The sequence below is a fragment of the Mustela erminea genome, chromosome 18 (assembly GCF_009829155.1).
Source record: "Mustela erminea isolate mMusErm1 chromosome 18, mMusErm1.Pri, whole genome shotgun sequence".
In the NCBI taxonomy this organism is placed as follows: Eukaryota; Metazoa; Chordata; class Mammalia; order Carnivora; family Mustelidae; genus Mustela; species Mustela erminea.
In genome coordinates this window covers 29,257,362-29,283,628 of record NC_045631.1, presented here as the reverse complement: position 1 = coordinate 29,283,628, position 26,267 = coordinate 29,257,362, and the positions used below count along the sequence as shown (strand labels likewise).

Sequence of the window (26,267 nt, the reverse complement as noted above, 5' to 3'; positions counted from 1 at the left end):
TCAGCCATTCTGGAGAACAAAGGGTCTAACTCTACAATCTGAGGAACCATTAGTATAAACTAACAGTTTGATTGCTTGTCTCTCCAAAATAAAAATGGTGATGGGGCTACGGTATCCTGAGTAAACGATTCACCTTTTAGACAGTACCATTTTATGTGTTTTTTAATAGACGTTTTTACCGCGATATTTTTGCTCAGGGCAGGCTTAGTGAGAACTGAGGTGCCTCTGAGGAGGGAATGGGAAGACAAAAAATACAATCCTGTGTGCCTGGTCAACCAGCTGGTGCAATTTTAGCCATTAAACAGAAATAAACCTCACATGAGATGGGATAGAATTCTACAGTTTCCATAGGATAAATTCCTAGTGATCCATAAATAAGAATATAGCAGGTGCCCTGCTGATAAAAAGGAAGTCCATTTAGAAATGGAAATGGTTGGGAGGAAGGAGTATGTTTTAGTCTTTTCTTGTGGTCAAAGAATAAACGAGTATTGAGTTTTCTTAGAAACTAAAATGAATAAAAAGACCCAACAAAGCAGCACTAATATAGAGATTTTATTTAAACTGTATTGAGTTTTTACAGCACATTGCATGTTTGTCACAACGCAACTGCACAGTTTGGATTTTTGGCCACATCATGTCACTTACACCCACAAGAGCTCTGAAAGGAGTTATTTGATGAATACATCTGAGCTGAGAGCCCAGAGTCTCTCTCCAAGGCCATGCAGTATGTTCACTGATGGGACAGTCCCTCAAAACAGCCACACAAAAGTAGACAGATACAGTCTCCTCAAATGTTACCAATCTTACTCCCCCTGAAAATGGGCAGAGTGAAGTGCAATGAAACTCAAGTTAATTAAAAAGCCACTCGCAACTGGCAGTAAATTTTAATGATTGAGAAATGCTTAGGAGAATTTTACATATCAGAGACAAGGAATAGTTTGTTACTTTTTCAATGATCTCAGGAATTTCCCAGACACAAATCTCCATTATTCAACTCCATTTAAATGAAAAAAAGTTCTGCTAGGCTGACCTAAATACGCCGAAACTTTTTAGGTTACATCCATGACAAGTATAAAAGCACAGATGCTTCTCTGTAGGACTGAAGAAAAGGTCAGGACAAGTAACAATTCTTGTTCTAAATGCAGATCCTAGTTATTTTCAAATGAAAATTTTTTTTCTAGGAAGCAACATGAAAGTAGCAGTTAGACAGACAGCTACCATAGTTTTAAAACAGGATAAGCCTAAGTGTAATTTACGTTTTATACACCCATGGATTAAGGAAAATGTATAAAGGAAATACTAGTGGTTTCATTATAGGTCAAGGAGACTATATCTGTCCCAACCACAGTACATGGCTATGTCACTGTATCTTTTGGTTAAGTGCCACTGGTACATATTAAGATGAAACCAAAACAAAAAAAGACAGACAGACCAAAAAAAACAACAACAACAACAAAAAAAAAACACCAATGTTTGGTCCAAGTGGACGCATTTTCTCTCCCAATTTTGGTATCAAGGCTTTTTTCTCTTCTGTTTGGGTTCCATTGTTAAGTGCACAGAAATAAGACAGCAGCATTTGTACTGAAACCCTCACATACCAAACAGCATATTCTAGGAGGTAAAAACCAAATGCTAAATTCTACCCTCAAGGTGTCAAGTGTTCAGGATAAGAAGCAGTGTGACCCAGAGGAGGCAGCAGCCAAGGGAAAGACAACATTAGGGAAGTGGGCAATGGAACAACAACAACAACAACAACAAAAAACCATTGTTTTATTTTCATGCCAGGAGAGGATCAAGGTGTAACTCCTGTGTTAGCACCAGGACAACTAGGAAAAGTCAGGCGCAAAGGGCAGGGCACAATCAGCAAATATTTGACAAGGATCATTTCTGCTTTTCCCTTCTCATTCTTCACAGTGCATACCTCAAGAGCTGCCACTGAGTAACAGAGACTACTTACTGCCTTCACAGCTCCAAATAACAGATTTTTGCCAGAACGGAACACCAGCAGAGTTTTCCTCTGCTCCCCAAAATGTCTCACTCCTTAGAACTGTTGCTCTAAAGTGAATATTCACTGATCCTGGCTGATGAGCCAAGTGAAAAGATACAGCAGAACCTCCACTTGCAGAACCAGTCTTTATACCAACTCCACAGAAAGACAGAACTACTGCAACTAGAGGGAGTGCCTCTAAAGACTGAGCCTTCATGCACAGACACAGAGCACAGAGGAACAGAATATAGTTCGTTTCAAATAGGAATTCCTATCTTATATACTAGAATCTGCTTTTTTCAAGGTGGAGGAGAGATGAATCTGTTTATCACTTGGAGTTTGGTTATACATATGCCTTTCTATTGCTGTTTGGGGCACATCATCAGGCAGTATCTATGAAATCATCATCTTGTGACCACCCCCCCAGGAGAAAAGTGGGAGTCACCAACTCAACATTAAGCTTCCAGACTCTGGGTCTGGATCCAGAACCATTACCCCAAGGTGAGGGGCTCACCAGTAGAAGACCTCCTGCCAAATTGGAATTCCTCTGCTCCAGTCTATGGTACCAAGGAGGATTTCTCAAGACGGTAACTTTGAGCTCTGTGATTTCATGAGCCATACCAAGGAACCTTCAAAAATACACCTGAAGCAGATCCTCCCTTCAAACCTGCTAAAATTGGACAGGTCATCTCCTCTGGCATTCAGCTGGAAGCTGTAGCAATGGGTTTCTTCAGATGTTGGCTCATGAGTTCTCTGGCACGAGATACTTGGATGTGTTCGTAACATGAGTTACAGACGAGAACTGGGTCATAGAGTTGTTGATCAGGAATGGGCAACTTCAGGTGGCAGCAGCCAGCACAAAACACATTCCCACAATTTCTGCAAAGCACAAAGAGGGAAGAGTACATCAGAAATGCCCATATGCGGAGAATGAATGATACTCCAAAAGGCCTTACATTAGTAAATAGAGAGAAAAGTTGGGCAAAAACAAAAAAAATCCCTATAAAGCTGTCTCCATTTTCAGATTAACTCAACTTAGCTATATATGTATGTTGCTGTTTTATGAGCCATACAGAATCCTACAGGACATCTTACCTGCAATGGTGTCTTCGTTTGGCCAACCAGAACTCACAGTCACAGTTATAGCAATGTGATGCCATATGGTCTGGAACCCAGCGAGTCACCTAACAGAAGGCACAAGGAAAAATTCCAGGTCCTTGTCACCAAATGGAAGAGCAACATTGCAACAAGGAAAGCATCTCAGGAGAAAACAACAAGGTCTGTCTTTATAATTGGCCACTACCTGCCTCTAAAAAGACAATCATCTAGGAGAGAGCTCTTGTCTATAGCATGTCACTCATGCTACTCCTCATGCTAGAAATAGGATAACTCCTATTTTGTAAGTATATACTTATACCATACTTACATAACTATGTATTTGCCTGCACATACCTCAGTCTCTTTCTTATCAACAGGTTCCCAGCTTGCTTCTGAAAGGCAGTCCTCACTGTGATCAGAGCCAAAATCTTCTATATCACTGCCATCGGACTCCTTCAAACATGTCTGAAGAAAAGGCAAAGATATCAATCCATCTTCACCATCACTAACCTTCATTGTTTACTAGGCATCAGGGACTATTCTAAGTACATTACATGCATGTACTTCTTTCATTCCTCCCAAGAAACTTAGATGTTTATTATTATTATCATCCCTCTTTTACAAATAAGGAAACCAAGCATTGAGAAAGTCAAGAGATAGTAAGCAGTAAACCTGGAATTTAAACCTACTACAATTGACCCTGGAACCACACAGGTTTGAATTGCATGGGACCATTTCTATGCAGATATTTTTCAAGAAATACAGTATAGTACTATGTATTTTCTCTTTCTTACGATCTTTTCAGGAACATTTCCTTTTCTCCAGCTTACTTTACTATAAAAACAAAGCATACAATACGTCTAATGTACAAAATTTATGTTAGGTGACTGTGTTATCAGTAATGTTTCTGGTCAGCAGGAGCTATTAGAAGTTAAGTTCTAAGGACTCAAAAGTTATATGGGGATTTCTGACTACACGAGGGGTCAGCACCCTAACCCCTGCATTGTTCAAGGGTCAACTTAACTTTGGCTTCAGACCCATGCTCTTAACCAATATGCTTTATCACAGCATGAAAATATTATATTCTCATTACATTCTAAACCAGGGGCTCAGAAACTAGGCTCACACGCCAAATCTAGCCCACTGCCTGGTTTTGTAAATCAAGTTTCATTGGAAGACAGCCACATTTATTTACGTATTGCCTGTGGCTGGTTTTGTGCTGTAATAGCAGAGTCGAACAGGTAGGACAGAGACTGTATGTACCACAAAGTTTAAAATATATAATATAATATATGGCTCTTTATCAAGAAAGTTTGCGGACTCCTGTTTTAAACCATTATCCTGAATAGTAAGTTGTAAGTCCTGACCATCCCGTCCCAACAAGCAGGCAACAGGCAAGTGGGAATGTCTTAACAGGAGGAACAGAAGTGCCTGTGTTCATGACAGGATACAGTAGCCAAGAAGCTAACTCGCAGAAGCTCCCCAGAACTGTGTCCCCAAACCAGAGGGCTCCCAACACAGTGAAGCCTAGACAGTCCTCATCACCTCTCACCTGGGTTATTCCAAAACACCTTCCAGCCTCCCAACCTGGGTTTCAGCTGCCTCATCCACTTGACAAACTATTGCTAGGATAGTATTTTTAAAATACAAATCTTATCACGATAGTGGCCGAAAATTGTGCTGCCTTGAGGGCAGAATCCAAACAAGGGACCTCAAGCTGACCTTTCTAGTTGTGTCCTGTCTAGTTCTCTGTATCCCTGTCTAGTTCTCCAGTATCAGCTCCTGCCCAACTCCCTCCCGCATGGCCCCAGCACACCTGTACATGCATGTAAATACACACGTGCGTGCGCACACACACGCACACACACACACACACACCTTACCCCTTTGATTAAGCCATCCCATTGGAGTACTTATTGCCTTCATGCTGTTCAGAATGGTATTTCCTTTTCACTGTCTACATATACAAATATGACAAATTCTTCGGTACTCAGCTCAAATGTTACCTTCTCAGGATAGCCTGCACTCCATCCCAGCCCCTTACACCTAATGCTTCCTTCCATGGTAACACTTAAGATCATCATTCTAGATGTCTCTCCCTCTAGTTTATCTCTCCCAATACACTGTAAGCCCCTTGAGATTTCACACTATGTCCTTCATCCTACAGGCCAACCGCCTAATACACTGGCACCCAGCAAGTTCCCAATGAATAAATGTTGGAAGGCTGGATGAACAGAATAAATGAATGGATAGACCACGGTGGTGAAACTTACAAAATCATCCTCATAGTCCATGGGTGGCTCTGCTGGAGGGGCACAGCAGTGACGGATGTCGAGCCTCATCTGAAGCTCACGCACTTGTCGACGTAGCTGCTCCACCTCTTGCTTGTACCCTGCTTCGATCTGCCGTAATCTATGCTGGATCACATCCGTAGGAAAGGGGAGTCCATCATCATCCAAGTAGAGAGGAGGCACTGGAGAAGGGCAGCTCAGTGGAACAGGCTTTGTGCTGGAGACCTGCTTTGGATGACCGGACAACCACATCCGGTTATTTTTCCCTCCTGGACCAGTACAGTGTCCATTGGAATGACTAGAACAGACTGGTGACTTCACCCCTTCTCTCTGAGCCCACTGGCCCCCAAAGCAGGGCCCTGTTGCCCGCACCTGCTTGTTGCTTGACCTCTTGCTACAACAGCCATAGGAAAGCAGCCGCCGAGGAGTGGTCTCCCCACTTGGGAATGAAGTCACCATTCCTTGGAAGCTGTCCCAGTTGGATCCTAAAAAAGAAAACTCACTGATCTGGCTCTGAGAAACTGGCTTTCGGGACAATTCCAATGGCACTTTCCCAAAGCGAGGATTTTCCAGTAACTGCCCATTCCTAATATTCCCTCTTTTGCCAGTGTATTCCTCCTTATGAATCAGATCTGGCACAGAACTGGGCTGTTCCTGGTGGGAGATACTTGCCACAGACCCCGGGGGATCCTGGCTGAGGAAGTCAGTGCTTGGCTCTGGAGGAGTTTGGCAGGTAGCACTTGGTGGGTTGCAAAGGGTGCCCAGACTGTGATCTGGAGCACATCTGGAGGGCACACCTAGCATGGAATTTATCAAGGCCCGTTGGGGGGCACCTGTAAGGGAGTCCTGGGAAGACTCAGGAAAATCACAAACTCCATGACCTTTGTTGGAAGCCACTTCAGAGAGTGCACCGACAGCTTCTTTTTCAGGACAAGGTTCAGGTGGTTCCTCCATGCCATCTGAAGTCCTACTCAGCTCATTGTGGGCAGGAGGGTCTAGAGCTGGTGTCGTAGTCTCTTCCAGGACTTGGATCTCAGGATCAGAGATGTTGCTCTTCATCTCCTGGGGCACTGCAGTACTAAGCAGTTTGTAACTTGGAGAACAGCTTCTGTGATTCTTGAAGGGTTTATTGCTCAAGTAGTCTTTCTGGCTGCTGGGCAGAGAGGAAGGAAGACCCATTTCTCCTACAGGCTGCTGAGGACCTCCTGCCCCAGATTCCACGAAGGTCTCGGATTCCTCAGGATTGCTATGCCAGGGCTCCAGGCCTACTCTGGCCTCCTGACAGTGGTTATTGAGGTTCGGGTCACTAGATGTGCGAGTCAGGGGGCTGCTTATGTCACAGGCAGAAAGCAGATCATCCATTGATCTGGTTTTAGGTAATCTGAAATGACAGACACAACAACACCTCCAGGTCAGTAAACGGGAGCCACCTCCAATATACAGAATCAGACCATCAAAGCCAGAGTTCATAAGAAAGAACATTTATGATTACAAATAACCAATGTCCACTGTAACAAGTCTACTGTGCAAAAAGTGAAAGACATGAACTCTGTCCTCCAGAAGCCAGGATCTGTCCCCAGCTGTTATTAGTCCTTACCCTACACAATCTCCCTGGGCAATCTCAGCCACTCGTGATTTCAGTGCCTTTTATGTTGATGCCTTCTAAACCTACTGTGCCGGCCAGGACTATACCCGAGTCTGAAATCTAATGTCCAGCTGCCTCTACCATACATAGTAAGACAGAAGGAAGACAATTCTGGAGCTAGATGATATTGGTTCTGACACTGATTAGCCATATGACTGCAAGTGAGTTATTTAACCTTTCAGACATGTGCTTTCTTCCTCTATAAAATGATCATTATAAATTATACCTTACAGAGACCCTACAAGGATTCAAACTATAGGCAGCCAACAACAAACTTACTAAGACTATACACACCACTTGTCATTTTTACTACTTTCCTTATTATAAATGATCCTTCCTCACAGCAGAAACCAAGACAGCCTTTTACAACCACTTAGCAGCACTGCATGCCTTGGAGTCCGAAGTTACCGTGGAAACTTCCCCAAGTATAAAGCACTCAAGAGTTCTAGAGGCATTCATGCACACCAAATGGGTTACATTTTCAAGAATGTCTGATTTTTAACACATTTCAAAAGTCCTTAGAGCAATGAAAACTTCAGGGAAACTTGCCAGGAAACAGTGGAGACTTAATCAGACTCCTATTTTCAGATGCCTTAGTCAGTCCAGCCCATGCAGAAAAATTCCTCAAAGGTTGAGTTAAAATATGGCTGATTTTTAAAGTGATTTTTAAACGTACTATGTTTTTTAAAGATTCTTATGTGTGATTTTACTTTTTTTTTTTTTAAGATTTAATTTATTTATTTGATAGATCACAAGCAGGCAAAGAGGCAGGGAGAGAAAGAGGGGGAAGCAGGCTCCCCACCGAGCAGAGAGCCCAATGCAGGGCTCGATCCCAGGACCCTGAGACCACAACCCAAGCCAAAGGCAGAAGCCCAACCCACTGAGCCACCCAGGCGCCCCATGATTTTACTTTCGTGATCAATTTTGATTTTGATTTTGATTTTGTTTTTTTGTCTTGTGGTATACAATTCCAGGAAGGCAACAGCAATGGTTAGGATTACAGTCTCTGGGGTCCCATAGCCTGGGCTCAAATCCCAGCTTAGTGATTTTTTTAACAATGCGACCTTAACATCTCTAAGCCTCAGTTCCCTCACCATCTTCGGAGAAAAGTAATAGTACCCACCTCTTAAAGCCAATTAAACAATCCATTTCAAAGCACATTGCTCAGTACTTGTCATATTGTTACACTTACTGTTTACTTATTTATCTCCTTCTCTGAAAGTGCCTTGAGGGCAGCACTGTCTTATTTGAATCCCTAGCACCAGCCAATCAAATAATTTTGAGAGATGAATAAATGATCTTAAAATCTAAAATCAAGGGCACCTGGGTGGCTCAGTGGGTTAAGCCGCTGCCTTTGGCTCGGGTCATGATCTCAGGGTCCTAGGATCAAGTCCCGCATCGGGCTCTCTGCTCAGCTTCCCTCTCTCTCTCTGCTTGCCTGACTACCTGTAATCTCTCTCTCTCAAATAAATAAATAAAATCTTAAAAAAAAAAAAATCAAAAATCAAGTGTCCACTGCTAGGTACCAATTGAATGCAACAGACCAGTGGGGTTCAATATCTGGTGTACATTAGGAGCTCCTATAGATTTTTCTAGATATACAGACAACCAGGTCCGTCTAAGACCTATGAATGAGAACCAGGCATCTGTATTTTTAAAAAGTACCACAGCTAGCTTTGTCTTTTTTTCCTTTTTTTTTTTCCCCTTTTTTTGTTTTACTTTTTTATTATGGAAACTTTCAAACATACAAAAGTAGAAGAGTATGAAGACCTCCCACGTACTCTTGACCCAAATTCAACAATATCAAGTCTCCTATCTTCCACAGCTGATTCCTACCTGGACAAAAGATTTAATCAATAATGCTGGTTAAGGGGCACCTGGATGACTCAGTCAGTTAAGCTTCCGACTCTTGGTTTTGGCTCCAGTCATGATCTCCGGTTCCTGGGATCAACCCTGTGTTGCGCTCTGCCCTCAGCACAGAGTCTGCCTGAGATTCTCAACCTCTCCTCTAACCCTCCCCCTGCTCACATGTGCGCAAGCACGCGCGCGCTCTCTCTCTCTCTCTCTCTCATAAATAAATAAATATTAAATACATAAAATTTTTAATGATCATAATAATAATGTTGATAGAGACAATAATGCATGAGGAGTTTAGAACAAAGACAGGGTGGTCAGGGAGGGCCACACAGAGGGTAGATTTGAGCTGGGTATAGCAGAATATGTTGAACTTCAGTGGAAAAGAGAACAGAACACAGGGTATTTTTGATCTAGAGAAAGGTAAAACCAAAGATAAGTCAGGTCAGGTGTTAGAGAAAGCATTGCTTTTATTTGCATACTACTTGGCCCTCCAAATCCAACTCTCCATCTTGAACTGCCTATTGTACACTTTCTCTTTGCTAATATTTCAATCCCAACCTGCCTGTTTCTCCTTCTCTTGCCCAAAATGACTCTTCTCAACTTCCCAATGTCTTTGGGTTGGTATCAATATCCACCTAGTTTCTAAGCTCAGAGACCCAGGATCTGTCTTTGATAGGTCCCCTCTATTCTTTACTTCTATCTTCCCATATTCGGTCACTCCATAGTCTGCTAATGACTTCTCTACAGTCTCTGATTTTAATCCTTTCTCTTTCCAAACTCTCCTCTTCATATCTGAATTACAATAGTGTTGGCTGATCTCTGTTCTTCCAACTACCCACCTCATTGACTCATTCTCCAAAAATCCCATTGTCACCAGTTCATAGTGACTTCCTACAATGACTTAACTATTGACAACTGAATCTAAATAAAGTCCTCAGGATAATGTTTAAGCCCTCAATGAACTATCCTGTGTTTCTTTCTTTCTGGTCCTCAAAATGGCTCCTTCTTAACCCCCACCAACTCTAGATAGGTTCTTCTTTTGTTCATTAAACTATCTTTCATGTATGTAATTCCTTTGGACCTCTCCACTACCTTGTTACCAAGCTCACAACTCCCTTTAGTCCATTCATTTGTTTGTTCATTTAAACACTTACTAAAGCACCTATTATGTGCCAGGCCAAGCCAGATGCTAGAGACACAAAAAAGCCAAAGCTCCTGCCTGGTCTTCCACGAAAACTTCTCTAAGTAAATGGTCACCAAATGACCCCTTTCTAACTTCTTATTTCTCCCAATAGCTTTGAACTACACACATTCTTATTTGCTTAGATGCTAACTTACAACTGATCTCTATTTGTCCTATGTCCGTCTTATTATAGCTTTTACAAAGTATCTTAAATAGGATCAATATCTTCTATTGCATTTATACAAGCCACAAACCTGTACGGTATTAGAGAGCTAGTGGGTATTAAAGAAACATTTACTGAATTGAAAAATTCGGTATTAGGGGCACTTGGGTGGCTCCGTCAGTTAAGCATCTGACTTCAGCTTGTCAGATTTTGAGTTGTGAGCTTGGGTCATGATCTTGAGGTCCTGGGATCAACACCCACCACCCCACACACACTGGACTCCCTGCTGAGCCCCTCCTTCTCCCTCTGCCCCTCCCCCTGCTCATAGTTGCTCTCTCCCTCTCAAATAAAAAATGTATTTTTTTAAATTTTTGTAAAGATTTTATTTATTTGAGAGAGAAAGAGCACAAGCAGGGGGAGAGGCAGAGGGAAAGGGAGAAGCAGGCTCCCCACTGAGCAGGGAGTCCAACGCATGGCTTGATTCCAGGACCCTGGGATTGTGACCTGCTCCGAAGGCAGAAGCTTAACTGTCTAAGCCAGCCAAGCATCCTAATAAATAAAATAAGAAAGAAAAAGAATGAAAGGAAGGGAGGAAGGAAGAAAGAAAGAAAGGAAGATAAAAGAAAGATTAGGTATTAATTTAAGGCAGTGATTATTAAATGAGTGATAGAACTTACCCAGAATTTGGTAAGTTCTCTCAAATGGGTCCTCTCCCTGGAAAAATAAACTTATGAACCTATACCCAAACTCTGCATTGTTTGGGAAAGGAAGAAAATCACAGAATTCCTGAAACCTATCCATGGGCCCTGACCATGGACTCAAGACCCTAAAACCAATAATTTAGGGGGGAGTGGGCCTTTTTGTTTTCCTTTATAATATTCAACCAATAACTTAAGTTATACTTTAACTTTAAGAATCCTCCATCAATAAAGATCAAAATTTGAAATGTACATATCCTTTGAACCCAACATTTTCATTTCTAGGAATTTATCTGGCAAAAATATTAGCACAAATGCAAAGGTAACACATATAAAGTAATACTACTGAAATGTACACTTAAAAATGGTTCAGATGGTAAATATTATGTGTATTTTACCCACAACTGTTTTAAAAAACATACACATAGTTAAGAATGTTAAAGCAGTCCCAAAAACAATAAAAAAAAAAAAAAAAAAAAGAAATCACCTAAATGGCCAATAGTAAACTGGTTATAAAAGTTATGCTACACTCTAATTTTAGACTGTTATATGCGTCGCTAAAGCAATAAAACAGCTTTATATGTGCTTTAGAGGGGTGACAGCCTAACACAACATGGGAAAAACAATCTGCAGAACTGTATGCAAAGTATGATTCTGTTTTTCAGCATCTTAAAATGTTTCTTTTTTTTAAAGATTTATTTATTTGAGAGAGAGAGAGAGCATGTGCACACATGGGAGGGAGGGGCAGAGGAAGAGGGAGAGAGAGAATCTCAAGCAGGCTCCCTGCTGAACACAGAGCCCAACACAGAGCTCAATCCCATGACCTTGAAATCATGACCTGGACAGATATCCAAGAGTCAGAAGCTTAACAAACAGCCACCCAGGTGCCCCAAAAATGTTTCTACATGACAGTGTGACAGTGTGGCTGTATCTATGTAGAAATAAACATCTGGAAGCACAGGCACTGGAGTGTTAGCAGTGGACGCCTGTGGGGACAAGGGTCTGAGAAGGAGACTTTCATTTTCTACATTTACACTGTTTGATTTTTTTAAAAAAGATTTTATTTATTTATTTGACAGAGAGTCACAGTTGCCTACACAAGTAGGCAAAGCAGCAGGCAGAGGGAGAGGGAGAAGCACTGAGCATGGAGCCCAGTGAGGAGCTCAATCCCAGGACCAGATCATGACCTGAACCGAAGGCAGCTGCTTAACCGACTGAGCCACCCAGGCGCCCCTCAACTTTTTTTTAAATAGGAACATGCATTACTCTTATAACCAACATCCATTCCACTTCCCCCAAGTATTCAGCCAGAAGATAACTTTAATTTTTATGTCTACCTTTAAATTCTGGCCTTTTTCTGAGGGAGAAGGGGAAGACTATCCCTCTTCTGGGAACCCACTTCCCTGAGAATCAGATGCTTCCAGAAGCTATTGCTGCATATAGCAAAGGTCACTACTACTAATATAGCAAGTACCCCAATGTCTTCTATAGTGAACATAAATCAAACCATTCCCACAAACCTTCCTGAAATAGTCTTTTCTTCTCTGTTCTCCTCTCCCCTGCTTAACTATGTCACATAGGGTGATAACTCCAGGAAAGAAGGTAACCAATCTTATCTTAAGAGAGGACCTTGAAAACATCCAGAGAGCCCTCCGGGCTAGCTCTAAGTCTTGGGGCAAGTCTCTCCTTCAACTGAGACAAGAAGTTGCTTTTAAATATCTTATTTTTAAAAAAGGAGAACATGAGGTGAGGCACAAAGCAATCACTGCCTTCCTAGTGGAGAGAGGAGAGAGCAAGAAAGACTCTTGTTACCTGTCCAGAGAGCGGCCAGAGAACTCCTGGCTCTGAGCCGCTGGAGAAAGGTAGAGATCCATGGTCTCCTCCCCGAGTGTACATGGAGACGATGCTGGCAAATAAACAGCTGTCCAGAGGTGCAGGGCCCGGACATGACACACAGGATGCAGGACCTAGGGAAGCAGCCCCATGCCAGTGTTTTGTGAGCCAGTCCAGGTCCCTCTTCTTTCTCTCAGCCCTCATTCTCCACACTGCTCAGGCTGTTCTCCCTGGAGCTCTCCAAGCAGCGGCCACAGAACAAGGGTTGGGACTTACCATGTCGGAACCAGGTGTGTAGAGGAAGTTGTGAAAGTTCTTATTGCCAGCCCGCAGGAGAGCCCACACAGAGCAGGTCCGCTTATAGATGTTGCGCTTCTCTCGCTCGCAGGGGTTGTTGGCCAGGAACGTGCCGTAGAGGCAGGAGTACGTGTGCTGCACCAGTTTGACCTAGAAGGCCGTACTAGCTCACACCTGGGAGCCTTGGCCACCTCTCCCCCACCCCCACCCCTGCCCCCGGTCACAGGCTTTACCAGGAGTGGAGGACTTACCAGGAATGCTTCATTAAACTCAAACAGGCAAGGGAACTGCTTGAGCAGCTGATGAACAGAATCAAGCCACTGGAGGAACACCGGGCACTGCTCGTTTTGGTCCTCTGCATTCTCCTGGTGGCCGCAGCGGTCTCCAAACTTGTGTCCAAAATCTAGCCAGTCAGACTCTACTAAAACTTGGAAGCCCTGCAGAAAAGAGAGGCCAAGCATAGGGCCTTTCTGGAAAGGCTAGTGTGCTACTCCCCAGGGGATGCCCAAGGCAGGGAGCTGGCCGCTATAGGGAAGCGCAGAACTGATCCTAGGAGAGGACTCAAAGCTACCAATGTCCTATACTAAAAGATCCCCAAGACAGATTCATAGGGCCCAACACCTTCCCCACCCCCCTTTCCCTCTGGTCTTCCACTCCCAAGCCCACCCAGTACCTCCAGTGTCCTGTAATATGGGTCCAGCAGTATCTTGGCCAGGGCTACGATCTGTGGAGTCCGGTCCCAGCCATCGGAGCAGTGCACCAGTACAGGCCGGCCCTCCCGATCCACGGTATTAGCCACGAGCACGGCCGCCTTTAGCATCACTGACAAGTGCTGCAGCCATTTCGTGCTCTCCAGGGCTGACAACCAGCTACAGGAGAGCAGAAATCAAGCCTGTCACCAAGGGCACTGTGGCTCCAACAGTCTCTCCACAACCCATGCCAGCCACACCAAATGAAGTCCCCAGGGAGGGCTGAAACCAAGAGGTCCAGTGCGGGGCCCTTCTGCCAGGAGCTATCTGGCAGGGAGGTAAAGAAGACAAGACCCAAGGCACACAAGGGACTGGGGACCGAGGGAGGTGTGGGAAGCATCACATTTAGCCGTCCTTTCCCCAGTTCTCTATGTTCTTTAAGTAGGACTTCAGATCCAAACCAAAGGAACCCAGTGTGCTGTGGCCGTTCCAGTGCTGGCCAATGAGCAGAAGATGTGCTCTTGGAACCGGCCCGCTGCACCAGGCCCTCAGGTCTCCCATATCTCCACACCTCCCATTAGCCCCGCTCATCTTCTAAGAACCAGAAGAATTGAATGAAGGACAAGACGAGGGGGGACAGAACGGGGCAGGCAGGGACGGACCACCTACTTGCTGGGGTCAGGCATCTGGCTACACACAGCCCGGAGGTACTGGAAGCTGTTCCGGATGGCGTGAATGTTGGCCATCCCCATGAACACGACCTCACAGTTGGGGTAGTACTCTGTAGACGTACAGACGAGGGTGGAGCCTAAGAACGCGTCCCAGAAACAGCCATCCAGGACGAGAGCGGTCCCCGTGGACCAGGCTTCCCCGGGCTGGGGGACCACTCAGCTCTGGATGCTCAGGTGCCACATGCTGACAGCAGTAATGAGGACATTACCAACGAGTGATAGTCACGGTACTACTCGTAATGACAACACACAGTAAATTCTCAATATACAGTAGCTGCTCTATGCTGATAATTTTTATGATCATCCCTAATTTGCAGATAAGATAATAAAATTGAGACCGATCTAGCGAATGAGTCACTGCTAGATAAGAGGCAAAGCCTGATTCCAAGCCAAGTTTGTCTGGCTCTTTCCACTGTACAAGCTGCCCCCAGGCCCCTCCTCATCGAGGCCACCCAGAGCGCAGACTGGCTACAGAAGGGATGCGCGGGGGATGTGGCGGGGGTTGTAAGAGCCATACCTTCGCACTCACAGCCTCCACCCTTGGCCCGGTTGGCCACTGCTGCCGTGTAGGAGCGAGCGTCCAGGATCAGCAGCTTCTGGGGGGCTGCGGTGCTCTCTACTCCAGAGCACGCGGTCAAGGAGGAATCTAAACACACAGCAGGGAGTAGACCCTGAGTCAGCCAGCCCAGCATCACCCTGCCCTGGGACACACTCTTTCAGCAGAGAAGAACAGACAACTGGATACCCCGGTCCTCCTACAGCCTCCCAAAGGGCAGAGACCCTGGCACCCTGTGTGTTGTCATCTTCTTCCCATCCTCTCAGGAGGTGGGGGGAGGGAGGGGCTCCCCAAAAGCCAGTAAGGCCAAGGTGGGGGCTCTCCAGGGGGTCAGCACCGCCCACAACACCTTACCGAAGTCAGTGTCACATGCCTCGCTGGCATCACTATTCCCAGTGCTGAGGGAGCCCCCAGTGGCTCTTGTCCCCGGGTCCAGGGCACAGGCTTTAGCGATGGATGTGACCAGGTACTCATCGTCTGCATTGCGCCAGCCCCACCAGCTGATCTCCGGCTGGCTGCAGCGGGCGATGGCAGCCCCGTTGCGGAGGTGTCTGACGAAAGGGAAGAAACCATCATTCCCTTGCCATCTGCAGTGCCCACCGACCCCCGCCCCCGCCCCAGGCCTACTGCCAAGGCCTCAGGGGGCTAGACCAAGATCTCCAGAGCCAACAGGGGCTACCCATTCACCCAGGCCACAGTAACAACCAAAAGCCCTTGACATATCCAGAGGGCTCTACAGTTTACAAAGCACTGTCACACACATTTCTTGGATGCTCTCTGTGTTCCCAAGGTGACCTTGACTTCTTGACTTTGCACAGCACCTGCTCCAGGTACCAACACCCAGCAGGAGAACAAGCCTGAGCCCAGAGCAGAACAACTCCAAAACCTCACAGCTACTATCTGTTTCACTCTACTTTCGCTACAGTGTTCTAGTGCAGATGATCCAAAGCACTTTCAGTAAAGAAACAATAAATGTTCAGCTTCACATGTCACAGCCTGTCTCTGTCACGCATTCTTTCTTTTTGGTTTGTTTAAAAAAAAAAAAAAAAAGCAACCCTTTTAAAATGTAAAAACCATTCATAGCACTGGGCTGTACATGAAACGGGCCGCAGGCTGGATTTGGTTCACTGGGCCATAGTTGGCCAACCCCAGTTCTAATGCGACAATTTACACACACAACATTGTACACACCTTCATGCAACATTTTATAAACACACACACACACACACACACACACACACACACCCTCCAAAAAAAGTAAAGTGAATGTATTCTCCAAAAGCCTCATCTTTAGAAGAAAAAAGTCGAGGTAGTTTTTGATTGGAAATTATTTCATTTTCTGCAGGGTATCAATTCCCACTCAACCGGACAAAATCTCCACTTTTGACTCTTTCTTGCATAAAAAATGTCCTCCCTACTTCCTGTCCCCTGCTGCCTCACCTATACACAACCACCGGGATCCGCTTCCAGGAGCGGAAGGAAGCCACATTCTCCAGCTCTTTGTCTGTGATCCACACAGGAACCAGGAGCTTCTGCGGGTAACTGGGGCACAATCTGTGAAGAGACCAGATGGGGTCACCAAGCGCAATCTAAGGCCTATGATAACAAGATCCCCAGGGATGGCTTTGTGGGAAGAGAGATAAGGAGTCCTCCTCTCTCACAGAACCAGGGACTCGGCCCAGCGAGATCTGAGTCTGGCTTGGTATTTTGGTTCTCCTCCCCCTGCCCTCTCACTTGTAGTTGCTGTTGATGTGGGAGACTCTCCAGACATTCTGCAGATCAAAGCCCATCCTCGTGAGCTCAGCCTCCTGCCGACATCGTATGTGCTCTCCTGCAACACAGCCCCCATGCCTGCCTGTCAGCATCCAAGTGCACCATGTCCGTGGGTGGAGGAGGGTTAAGAATCAAGATATGAAGCCTCCCAAATAAAACAGCCTGGCCTTACCCGGCTGACACAGGTGGGTATGCTGGTCCTCCTCAGTCAGCCCCAGGCACCAGGCATGGTAGGCAAAGGCAAAGAGGTCTTCAGGCTTGGCAGGTCGCGCCGTGGCCCGGCTTAGCCGTGACAACCACTCTTGGCACTGCTTGAAAGTGGAGAAGTGGCACCTGCCAAGGCAAGAAGCCACAGAGTGAGGCAAGGGGCAGGTGTGCCTTGGGGTCATAATGGTCAAAAACAAGGCCCACAGGAAGGCTGTGGGGAGGGGAGGATTTAAAGCAGGAGGTAAGGCACAGGGACCTGGGGGAGGAGCAGGGACACTGGCCAACACCCAAGAGAATTTACCTTTTTGACAACTGTCTTCCCAAGAACTCTAGTCCTTGGGACATACTTATCCCTTCAAATGGGGCCCTACCATTTCTTACATCAAATCCAAACTCTACCACATGTCCCTGAATGTCCTGGTACTCCATGTTCTCTCACGACTCCTGCTGCAGGCAGGAAGTCCTGTTCACACCATTCCTGTCTCCTTGTTTCTCACTTCCGCTTGATAACGCCTCCTCTCAGCCAAGCCACATCCTACTGACACTTTGAAGACAGCCCTGTCCCCCCTCTTCTTTGAAGCCTTCCAAGCCCACTCCATTTTACAGACCCGTTCTTCTCTTAGTCTTAATATGCTTGAGAGTTTTAAACAGTAAGTTTTCCCATAGCATACTGCTACTGTTAAGTCTTCCTTTGGCAACTAGACCTCAACCTCCTGGAAGAGAAGGCTAGTGTGGGTTATCCTTCTGAATCCCTACAGTCCTGAGCACATACAGAACAGACTCTAAAGAGGGCACTCTACTTTTTTTTTTTTTTTCTGGACACTCTTTTAATGATCCTTGGAGTCATTCCAGACTTCTCTTTCTCTCATATCCAATCCGTCAGCAAATCTTGTCATCTCTCCCCTCAAAAATCTGAATGCTTCCTGCCATTTTGGCCACTACCACCCTAGCCAGGCCCCCACGCTCTCTCGCTTGGCTAACTACAATAGCTTCTTAACTAGTCCCCTCCGCCTCTTCCCTTGCCTTTGTGTCTGACCCCCTTCCATCTATTCTCAACAGAGCAGCCAGAGTCATTCTACAGAACATTAATCAGATCATATCTCTCCTTTACTCAAAACCCTGCAGTGGTTTCTCATTTCCCTCAAAGTAAAGGCCAGTCATTATAACACTCTGACACCCACCTTACCTCTCAGATCTTATACCCCACTACTCTCACCCACGTGCTCTTCACTCCAGCTACACAAGCCTTCTTGCTATTCTTCCAATACGCTAAGTAAAATACCTACCTCAGGGCCTTTGCATGCACTGTTCTGTCTGCCACCGTCTTCACTTAAATATCTACATGGTCATTTTTTTCAGGTCGTGAATCAAATGTCACCTTTTCAATGCAACCTTCTCTGATCCTATTGTTTAGAGCTACAACTCTACCCACACAGCACTCCGTATTCCCTTTCCCCGCTTTACTTTTCACCTTTACGTTTACTATCACTTAATATATTTTACTCATTATTTACTGCTGGTAACTACCCATTGGAATATAAGCTCCATGAGGGCAGGAAATTCTTTTTACTAGTATTCTGCTATATTCCCAGTGCTTATAACAGTCTGCCATAGAGTAGAGGGGTCAATAAATGTATGTTAAGTGAATTAATAAATCAACCCACAATGCCAACCCTAGGTGCCTTCACCTTCACTACCCTGTTTAATCCCTATGACAACTCCATGAGCTATACGTTATCCCCATTTTTTCAGATCAAGATACTGTGGGTCAGGAAGTTGACCTCCCAAGCAAGAGAGGGTTTCTACCTTTTCTTCCACATGTGGGAAGTGAGACAGTATTTTTCCTTCTTGCTCCAGAAAAACCCTACATCAGAGAGGTCTGGGCAGGAGCAGGGACACAGGACCTGAGTGTAGCCCCACTGTTCTCACCTCACCACTTTGGAGTCCTTGCAGGCAATGTGCAGCTGGAACATATCACGGCTCTCCACAGTGTCAATCATCCGGAGGGGGACCTTTAGAGGAAGGGCAAACTAAAGCTCAGCTCCTGTTACTCCTCGTGCCCATCCCAGCCTAGATGCCGATGTAGCCACACAAGGAAGGAAGCTGACACTGACTGAGGGCCAGCTGAGTGCCTGGTAACTGTGCAGGGTCCTCTACTTACGTTACCTTAAAGAATAATCACAAGAACCCCACAAGGCAGATATTTTCAGACCAAATTATTCGGGGGGAAATTAAGCCTTGGGTGATTTAAACAAGGTCACACAGTTGTAAGTGGCACTCTTCCCAACAATTCCACTGTGCCCCCTTAGAAGGGTCAGCAACAGAGTAAAGGAAAGAGAGAAGAGGGGAGGGAAGAAGAAGGGAGAGGCAGAAAGACAGACCCATAGCAGGAAAGCAAAAAGTTAGCAAGAAAAAGAAGGGAACCCCAACTGCATTTGGAGACAGGATCAAGACCAGCACTGGAGCAATCTCACCTTGAACCAGGCAGGGATTCTGCCTTGGGTGTGGGAGAACAAGACAGAAACTCACGTTGATGACAGAATCTTTGAACTTGATATGCAGCCGGTAGTTGGAGATGGCAATGAGAGCATCGGCTGCCCGGCCCAGGAACTCCACTCCCTCACCCTGCAGCACTGTAAAGGGCACCTGTCGAGGGGCAGAGGAACCCTCAGTCCAGGAGGAGGAGAGTTCCAGAGGAACCTTCAGTCCACCTCTCCGTTCCCCTCCCCAACCCTGACCCATGGGATCCCCTCTGGAAAAGCTGGGCCAAGGCAAAACAGAGGAGTCCTCTCCACAGTAACAGCACCAGGCAACAGCTGCACAGGAAAGCTGCCTTTCCTTCCCTGGGGCCAAAGGCTCCACAACGCAAGTACAGACAGATTCCCCTCCCTCAAGAGACCCGGAAACAGGAAGCCAAATCCCCAGTACTGGATCCCTTTGGAGATGTTGTTTGTGGGGAGGGAAGGAAAGGTGTTTTTAATTTGGCAGAGAGCTCCACCCACCCTGGGCCCCCACCTCCTCCTTACCTGCAGATTCTCCTCCTCTTTCACTAGTTCCTTGGGGGGAAACAGATCCTTGGCTTGGATGTACTCCAGGCTGGGGGGCCCCTCCTCACCCTGTAGGGAAGGCCTCAGCCCTAAGTCAGCAGGCTCCACTTGGCCCATCAGACCTCATTCTGCTCCCCTCCCCTCAATAAACCTGCATACACCCCGTACACCCTGATAAAGGTTTGGTCACCAGAGGATGGAAAAGAGGACTGGCTTGGTGGGAAGGGTGATGTGGAGGGGATACTCAAACCCATTCAGCCTAAGGGAAGAGTAAGCTCCAAAGAGGAACTGGGAGTCTGCACTCCTCGAAGAGCAGCAGAACCAAATAGAACCAAAATTTCCCAAATGGAGGAAGAGAGAAAACTAAGAAAAAGACAGGCAACAATGTGAGGGAAAGACAGAAGTGGGAATGGGAAGTGCCGCCCGGAGAAAAAGGAACCAGGTGTGGCAGCTGGTTATGGAGACAGGAGGGAAAGCAGGCACCTAAGGCCACAGACTCTTCACTCTGGTAGGTGAAGGAGACAAAGAGGAGCAGGTTGGGGGATTCAGTCCCATGCCTCTAGAGGGCCTTCATGGATGTTTTCAAAAGAAGGATGTGTTTTGGAGCTGAGCTTATCTTCCAGTTAGGTCCTCAGTGCTGAAGAGCCCCCACCACCTACCAAGCAACCTGCCCTGCCTGCTGATCAGAGGGGAATTCCTACCGAATACCCACAGCAAGCAGAAGTAACTCCTCTCCCAACCAGCAGGGAGGGGTGAAGAGGGGACCCACGGGTCTGGGAGAAACCAGGAGACCCAAGGAAGGCCAGGGGAGAGGGAAAGGGAGACAGAGAGAGAGAGAGAGAGAGAGGAGGCCTGGCAGCCACCCACGGGGGGGGGGGGGGGGGGTAAGGAGGGGAGGGGTGGGAACATCTGAGAGGACAGATGGGGGAAGCTGGGAAGGAGCATTAAGCCAGAGGGGGGGAGGAGGGGAGGACTGGGAATGATGCAGAGGTAGGAGCCCTGCAGAGGCAGGGAAGATGGAGAAGAGAGGCTGTCTGGGGGACAGTCAAGGAGAAAAGACTGGCGTGTCAGGTGAGGTATGGAGTGGTGGAAGGGGGAGGGGACCGGAGCCAGGCAAACAGCTCAGATATCCTGTGCTCCCCGACGGGCCCCCTAACATCCCAGATCAGCCACATCCCACATCCCCAAGCAAGGATGCTGCGGGTGGGACCAAGATGGAGAGGCGGAGGTAAAGGGATGTACCCCTGCAGGGCGGGGCCTGGAGATCTGCAGTCAAGGGCAGTGGCTGCGGGGCCAAGATGGGTCACAGAATTTACACATTCACACACACGCTTTCCATAATCCCCGGCCCCCGAAGATGAAAGCAAGTCCAAGAAAGAAAAGGAACCCCCCCTCCACTGCCAGGGGCCACGGGAAGCGGGATGAGCCAAAATTCGGAATCGCAAGGGCTGGCGCTGGGCGGGGCTGCGGGTGCAGCAAGCACTGGGACCCCCGGGCCCCCGCAGACCAGGCCAACACTTACGAAGCAGCTGAGCATGGAGCAGGAGACGCGGGCGGTCAGGCTCATGGTCGCGGGCGGTCTGGGCCAGCACACATGTCCCCGGAGCCGCTGCGCTGCCCGCCAGTGCCGGACGCCCGCCGCATCACGGCTGCGGGCCCGCCAGGTGCAGCCGCGGCGACCAGGAGGCAAGCGCGCTGGCGGCGGGGCCTCCGCGCGGCTCCCGCGCGCCTCTCCCCTCCTCTCCACAATGGAGCTAGCCCGGCTCCGCCCTCCGGCACGAGCGCGGAAGGGAGGGGAGCCAGACGAGGGGAGCGCCCCGGGCCGCGCGAGAAGGGGGGGTGGGGGCGGATCCTCGAGGCCCCGCCCACGGCTCCAGGCTCCTCCCTCCTCGCGGTCCCCTCCGGCCGCGTGCGAAGGCGTCCTCAGGGGACGTCTGGGGGCTTTCGCAGTCTGGGCGGCGGGACTGCCCCCAGACCGCGTCAGAGGGTAAGGCAAGCCCTCCTACATCCTTTCACTTCCCATATTCTCAGTGAACCAGCCCACACCCCTCTTTTCACACTCTGTCCCCATGTCCTCCCCACTCTGAGTTCCCCCAGTGCCTGTCCTGAATTCCCAAGATAAGGCTCACCTACAGTTGCAAGGCCTCCTCCTTTTCCTACAAAACCACCACCCACCACACCCCTGTCCACCAGTGTCCTCCAATCCCATGACGTCACTAAATCCCACTCCCTTTTTTGCCCTTCCGAACAGACACTGGTCTATGCCAGGTTGGCCACTCCACACTCCTGAAAGGGAAGTTCTTGAAGTGTTTTATTCCATGGCCCCTGCCCAACCCTACCTTCAGCTCCATCTCTCCCTTGTTTCACATCCTCTGACGTCTAGATAAGAAAGTCCTTCTTGGAGAAGAATGGGGGGGGGGGGGGGGGGAAAGAGAAGACGGGAACTGCGGACCACAAAAGCTATGCAAAACAAAACCTGAAACCCAAGAGTAGGGTATGGAGAGAGTTGGGTAGAGGGCCAAGGAATAAGGAGGAGTCAGGCTCAAAGTGTCATCAAAAGTCTCGGAAGGAGCTGTTTGGGACCCCACACTTCCTGTGCCTGGTAACTTTCAGGAACTGGGGCTTTGGTTTTGCTCTGGGGGGGAAGGGGGAATAGGAGAAAACTTGACATTGTATTAAGCATCTACTATGAGCCAGGCAGGCTGCAAACATTGCCTCACTAGAACGTGTCAACTCTCCAAAAATTAACTGTTAACTCTCCAAGAATTAACTGTTTTGCTGGTGAGAGGTCAGGCTTAGAAAGAAAATATGCGAGTTACCTAAGCTATTCAAGCAGTGGTGCTAGGATTCAAAAATAGACTGTGCTCACTCTAAAGTCCATGGTCTTTTCAGAGTCACAGAAGAAAAGAGGAAGGGGGCTATCAGTTGGTGGGAAACAAGACCACCAGGCTTTCTAGGGAAGAGACGAGAACCACATACCCCCATGCCTGTGGAGGAAAGGAGAGAGTCCTCTCACCAACTGAATTCCTTAACCTGCACAGGGGACACTCGAAGAAACTGAAAAGATACAGCCAGAGCAAGGGCCCAGTATAGGCCTGGGCCTGCAACTCTCTGTTCTCTTTTCATCTCACGCTTCCTCCTCCTAGTTCTCAGGGGTTAGCTAAGGGGTTCCCTGAATGTGAGGTGAGAGAAGGGCATTTACAGTTAATGGAAGGTATGCAGGATCATTTTCACCCCCAGCCTCACCCCCTGTGCAGCCCAGTGATATTCTGGGCCCCTTGAGGATGCTATCCCACTATATATCCAGTCAGCTATTGAGTGCAGTAGCTTAAAAGACAGCAGCATCTTAAAGCTGGAGAAACCCCACTGTTTTGATGGCCTCACTCCCAATACAGCACCCACAATATTCAAGGGGCTCACTAGGAAGTGCAAGTATCTTGAGATAAAGGAGTCCTGGCTTTTCAGACCAGAACAGAGAGCTTCCACCAGGCACCCAAGAAGAGTAAGAGAAGGGCCATTATGAAAGGCTATAAGAGCCAGTGGTAGTATTCGGAAGGTATAGCATACATAACATGTGCAGGAAAAGACTTCTAGAGGCTTCCTGTCCCAGTGCTGTATACTGGCTGGTGTTTTGCAACCTAAAGAAACCCTAATTTATTTCCAGGAGAGATGAACCTGTTTAGAGGCTGAACAGAGTAGCACAGAGCTCAAGGTCCAGGAGGGGCAAGACAGCTTCACAAAAAAGACAGAAGGATTACAGAAAATATAACAGTCTGAGGAAAGAGAGAATACTCACCATTCTACTGTGGTGAGGGTCCTGGTTGCCTGCTTCTTACTGTAAAAAGACAGAAACATAAGATTAAAGAGCACCATTAACATTACCTTAGATTCAGCCAATGCCACACATCTACTCCTAACCTCTTCAGCGAATTTCACGGAGAACTGGCCTCTCCCCGTGTCCCCTTGCCAGACAGAGGCAATGTGAGCTACGCGGGAAGAAAGCAACAAGTGATTCTGCAGGGCATGGAGTCGGCCCCAAAGTTCTGGCGCAGGAATGAGTGTCATCCAAGATTATCCGGCAGAACTCAAGAGTCCTGATTCCCAGACCAGAAGGAGAAGAACACTCCAAACACTGTTCCTTTTGGGAAAGCAAAAGAACTGCCAACTCTGAAAAGAGAGGCTGCCCAACCTGGACTTACTTCTGGCCCTGGAAGGACATGAAGCCACAAGAACGCTCTGCCAGCCTCCAAGTCTGGAAGTAGCACCCACCTGACCTGTTTACTGGGGGCAGAGTCCAGAGTGGAGGACAAGAGGGAGGGGACCACAACCTGTGAGCCGAATGCCTTCTGGCAGCAGGAATGCCTTCTGGGCAGCAGGACTGAATAGGTCCTGCTTAAAGTATTTGACACCAAGTGGGATGCTGGTTTGTGGGAGGAGGCCACACAACAGAGACAGAATCAGGCCAGCCTAAGGCCTCAGAGTCAGTACCTGTCAAATGGGCCCCAGTAACAGAAATTCAGGATGGGCCTCCTTGGCCCACTTAGGGAGGCAGGCCCAGGTTTTCCTGACACTTTCGCTCATGCCTGCTATCCGAGCTCAGAAGTCCAGCAGTTCCCTGCGGAAGGCTGCGGGGATAAAAGCCTCCATCTGTGGTCCTGCCCGCCTCCCTGATCACAGCCCACCCTCCCTCACGGGGGAGCCAGCAAGAGGCAAGCCAGAGGTGCTGCCTCACCGCCCACTGGCACGCAGCCTCAGGGAAACGGAGGGAGGGAAAGAGGGACAAGGACCAGGCCTGGGATGCCCAGGGCTCCCGGACCAAGGGGATCTGGCCCCGGGGTGGGGGCGGGCCAGGCTGGCAGGAGAGCCCAGGTGTCCAGGTTCTAGAGGCGGAGCCTAAAGATTCGGAGGCGGGGCCCGGAATGACAGAGGGCGGGGCCCATGAAAGCCGGAGGGGCTGGGGCGGGGCGAGGCAAGACGCGGTCGTTGCGGTTCCCAGACTGGCAGTGCACGGGGCACGGTGACTCACCCAGGCGGCGTCCGCCCGACCCTCCGAGGCCGCGCTCTCACCACTTCCGTCTCCCCCAGCTGCCGAGGCCGCGCAGCTTCGACCCCACCACGGGACCTCTTCCCCCATCCAATCGTATCTCCGGTCTGTGCCCGCCCTGGCCAATAGCCACACCAAGTCCCGCCCTGCCCCCACCACGCAGCCGCCGCCCTCACTCTTCACTCTGCTCATTGGTCAAATGGGGCAGACGCCCTCCCAGCCTTTAGCCTATCGGGTGCCGGAAGACAAGACAGTACCTGGAGAGAGGAGGCACGGCCCCGGAGAGGAGGCTCGACCAATGGGAAATCACAGCGCGTCCCTGCGGCAGCCAATGACAGAGCAGTAAAAGGGGGGCTGCTGGAAGAGGCTCCAGGGGCCGGAAGTGGGGGTGGCTGTCGCCTACTGGTAGCGCAATTGGAGGCGGGCCCTTGTAAGGGCTTAGGCCTTACAGCCACTTCCGGCGACGACCACGCCTTGGGAGTAGTTCTCAAATAGATTCCCGGTGGCACCGCAGTTTATCCGTTTCCAGTTTTGGTTTCGCTGCGGTCATCATCTCGTCCCAAACCCGGAAAGAGAGAAAAGACCCCGCAGGCTAAGAGAGGAGGGAGGCCTGGGCGCGAGGTTCTGTCTTCGGTCTTCTCCGAATGGAGGCGGGAGGGTTTCCTCTCCTCTGCGTCGTGACGGGTTCCTCCGACCCTTCCTTTGCCTCAGCGAGCCGACCCTGCCGTCCTTCAGGACCTGCATGGTGCCGTCAGTCCCGAGTCAAGATCTCTCATTTGAGAGATACGAAATCTGGATCTCAGATTGCCACGAGCTAGCGGCGACCGCCTGGTCTGTAAGCAGAGTGGGAACGGGACTCGCCCAGCTCTTTGCTCCTCCCTTCTGCTCTCCCCCTGCGGGGAGCCAAAGCAGGCAGCACGGCGGAGGGTGGCCGCTGGAGGTCGCCGTGGCCAAGAGATACCACCAACCCGGCAGAAACGGAGAACCGTTGATTTGGACTCTGAAGCGGTAGCTTCACTTTGGGGTTTGGCCTGAATGCTTGAAATACCAGGCCCCGGGACCAGAATGTCTTCACGGGTCACTGTTTACTGAATGTTGGAACTGTTACTACAGCTGGTAAATCCAGCAAAACGGGAATCTTGCCCGTGTTCACTGCTTTAACCTGGGT

General features: G+C 48.4%; 1 protein-coding gene across 8 annotated transcripts; it reads right to left on the bottom strand.

Annotated features, from left to right (window-relative positions):
* Positions 1 to 537: 537 nt before the first annotated feature.
* On the bottom strand, positions 538 to 26,093 carry MTMR4 (myotubularin related protein 4). Of its 8 annotated transcripts, none has more exons than XM_032319830.1 (19): positions 21,578 to 23,829; positions 20,035 to 20,124; positions 19,538 to 19,654; positions 18,938 to 19,020; positions 16,974 to 17,134; positions 16,763 to 16,859; positions 16,469 to 16,582; positions 15,383 to 15,579; positions 14,990 to 15,118; positions 14,411 to 14,522; positions 13,726 to 13,921; positions 13,304 to 13,489; positions 13,032 to 13,202; positions 12,735 to 12,889; positions 5,749 to 6,757; positions 5,359 to 5,601; positions 3,440 to 3,550; positions 3,083 to 3,171; positions 538 to 2,866 (listed from the first exon to the last, which is right to left on the bottom strand). In XM_032319830.1, exons 1-19 carry the CDS (start codon positions 21,620 to 21,622, stop codon positions 2,689 to 2,691), a joined length of 3,483 nt encoding a protein of 1,160 aa, XP_032175721.1. In that variant the 5' UTR covers positions 21,623 to 23,829; the 3' UTR covers positions 538 to 2,688. The 8 variants fall into 8 exon arrangements, with proteins under 8 accessions (XP_032175721.1, XP_032175714.1, XP_032175722.1 ...); XM_032319826.1 differs by lacking the exon at positions 21,578 to 23,829 and adding exons at positions 23,852 to 23,890; positions 25,357 to 26,093 and having other exon boundaries at positions 2,689 to 2,866; positions 5,359 to 6,757; XM_032319824.1 differs by lacking the exon at positions 21,578 to 23,829 and adding exons at positions 23,852 to 23,890; positions 25,082 to 25,235 and having other exon boundaries at positions 2,689 to 2,866; positions 5,359 to 6,757.
* Positions 26,094 to 26,267: the final 174 nt, after the last annotated feature.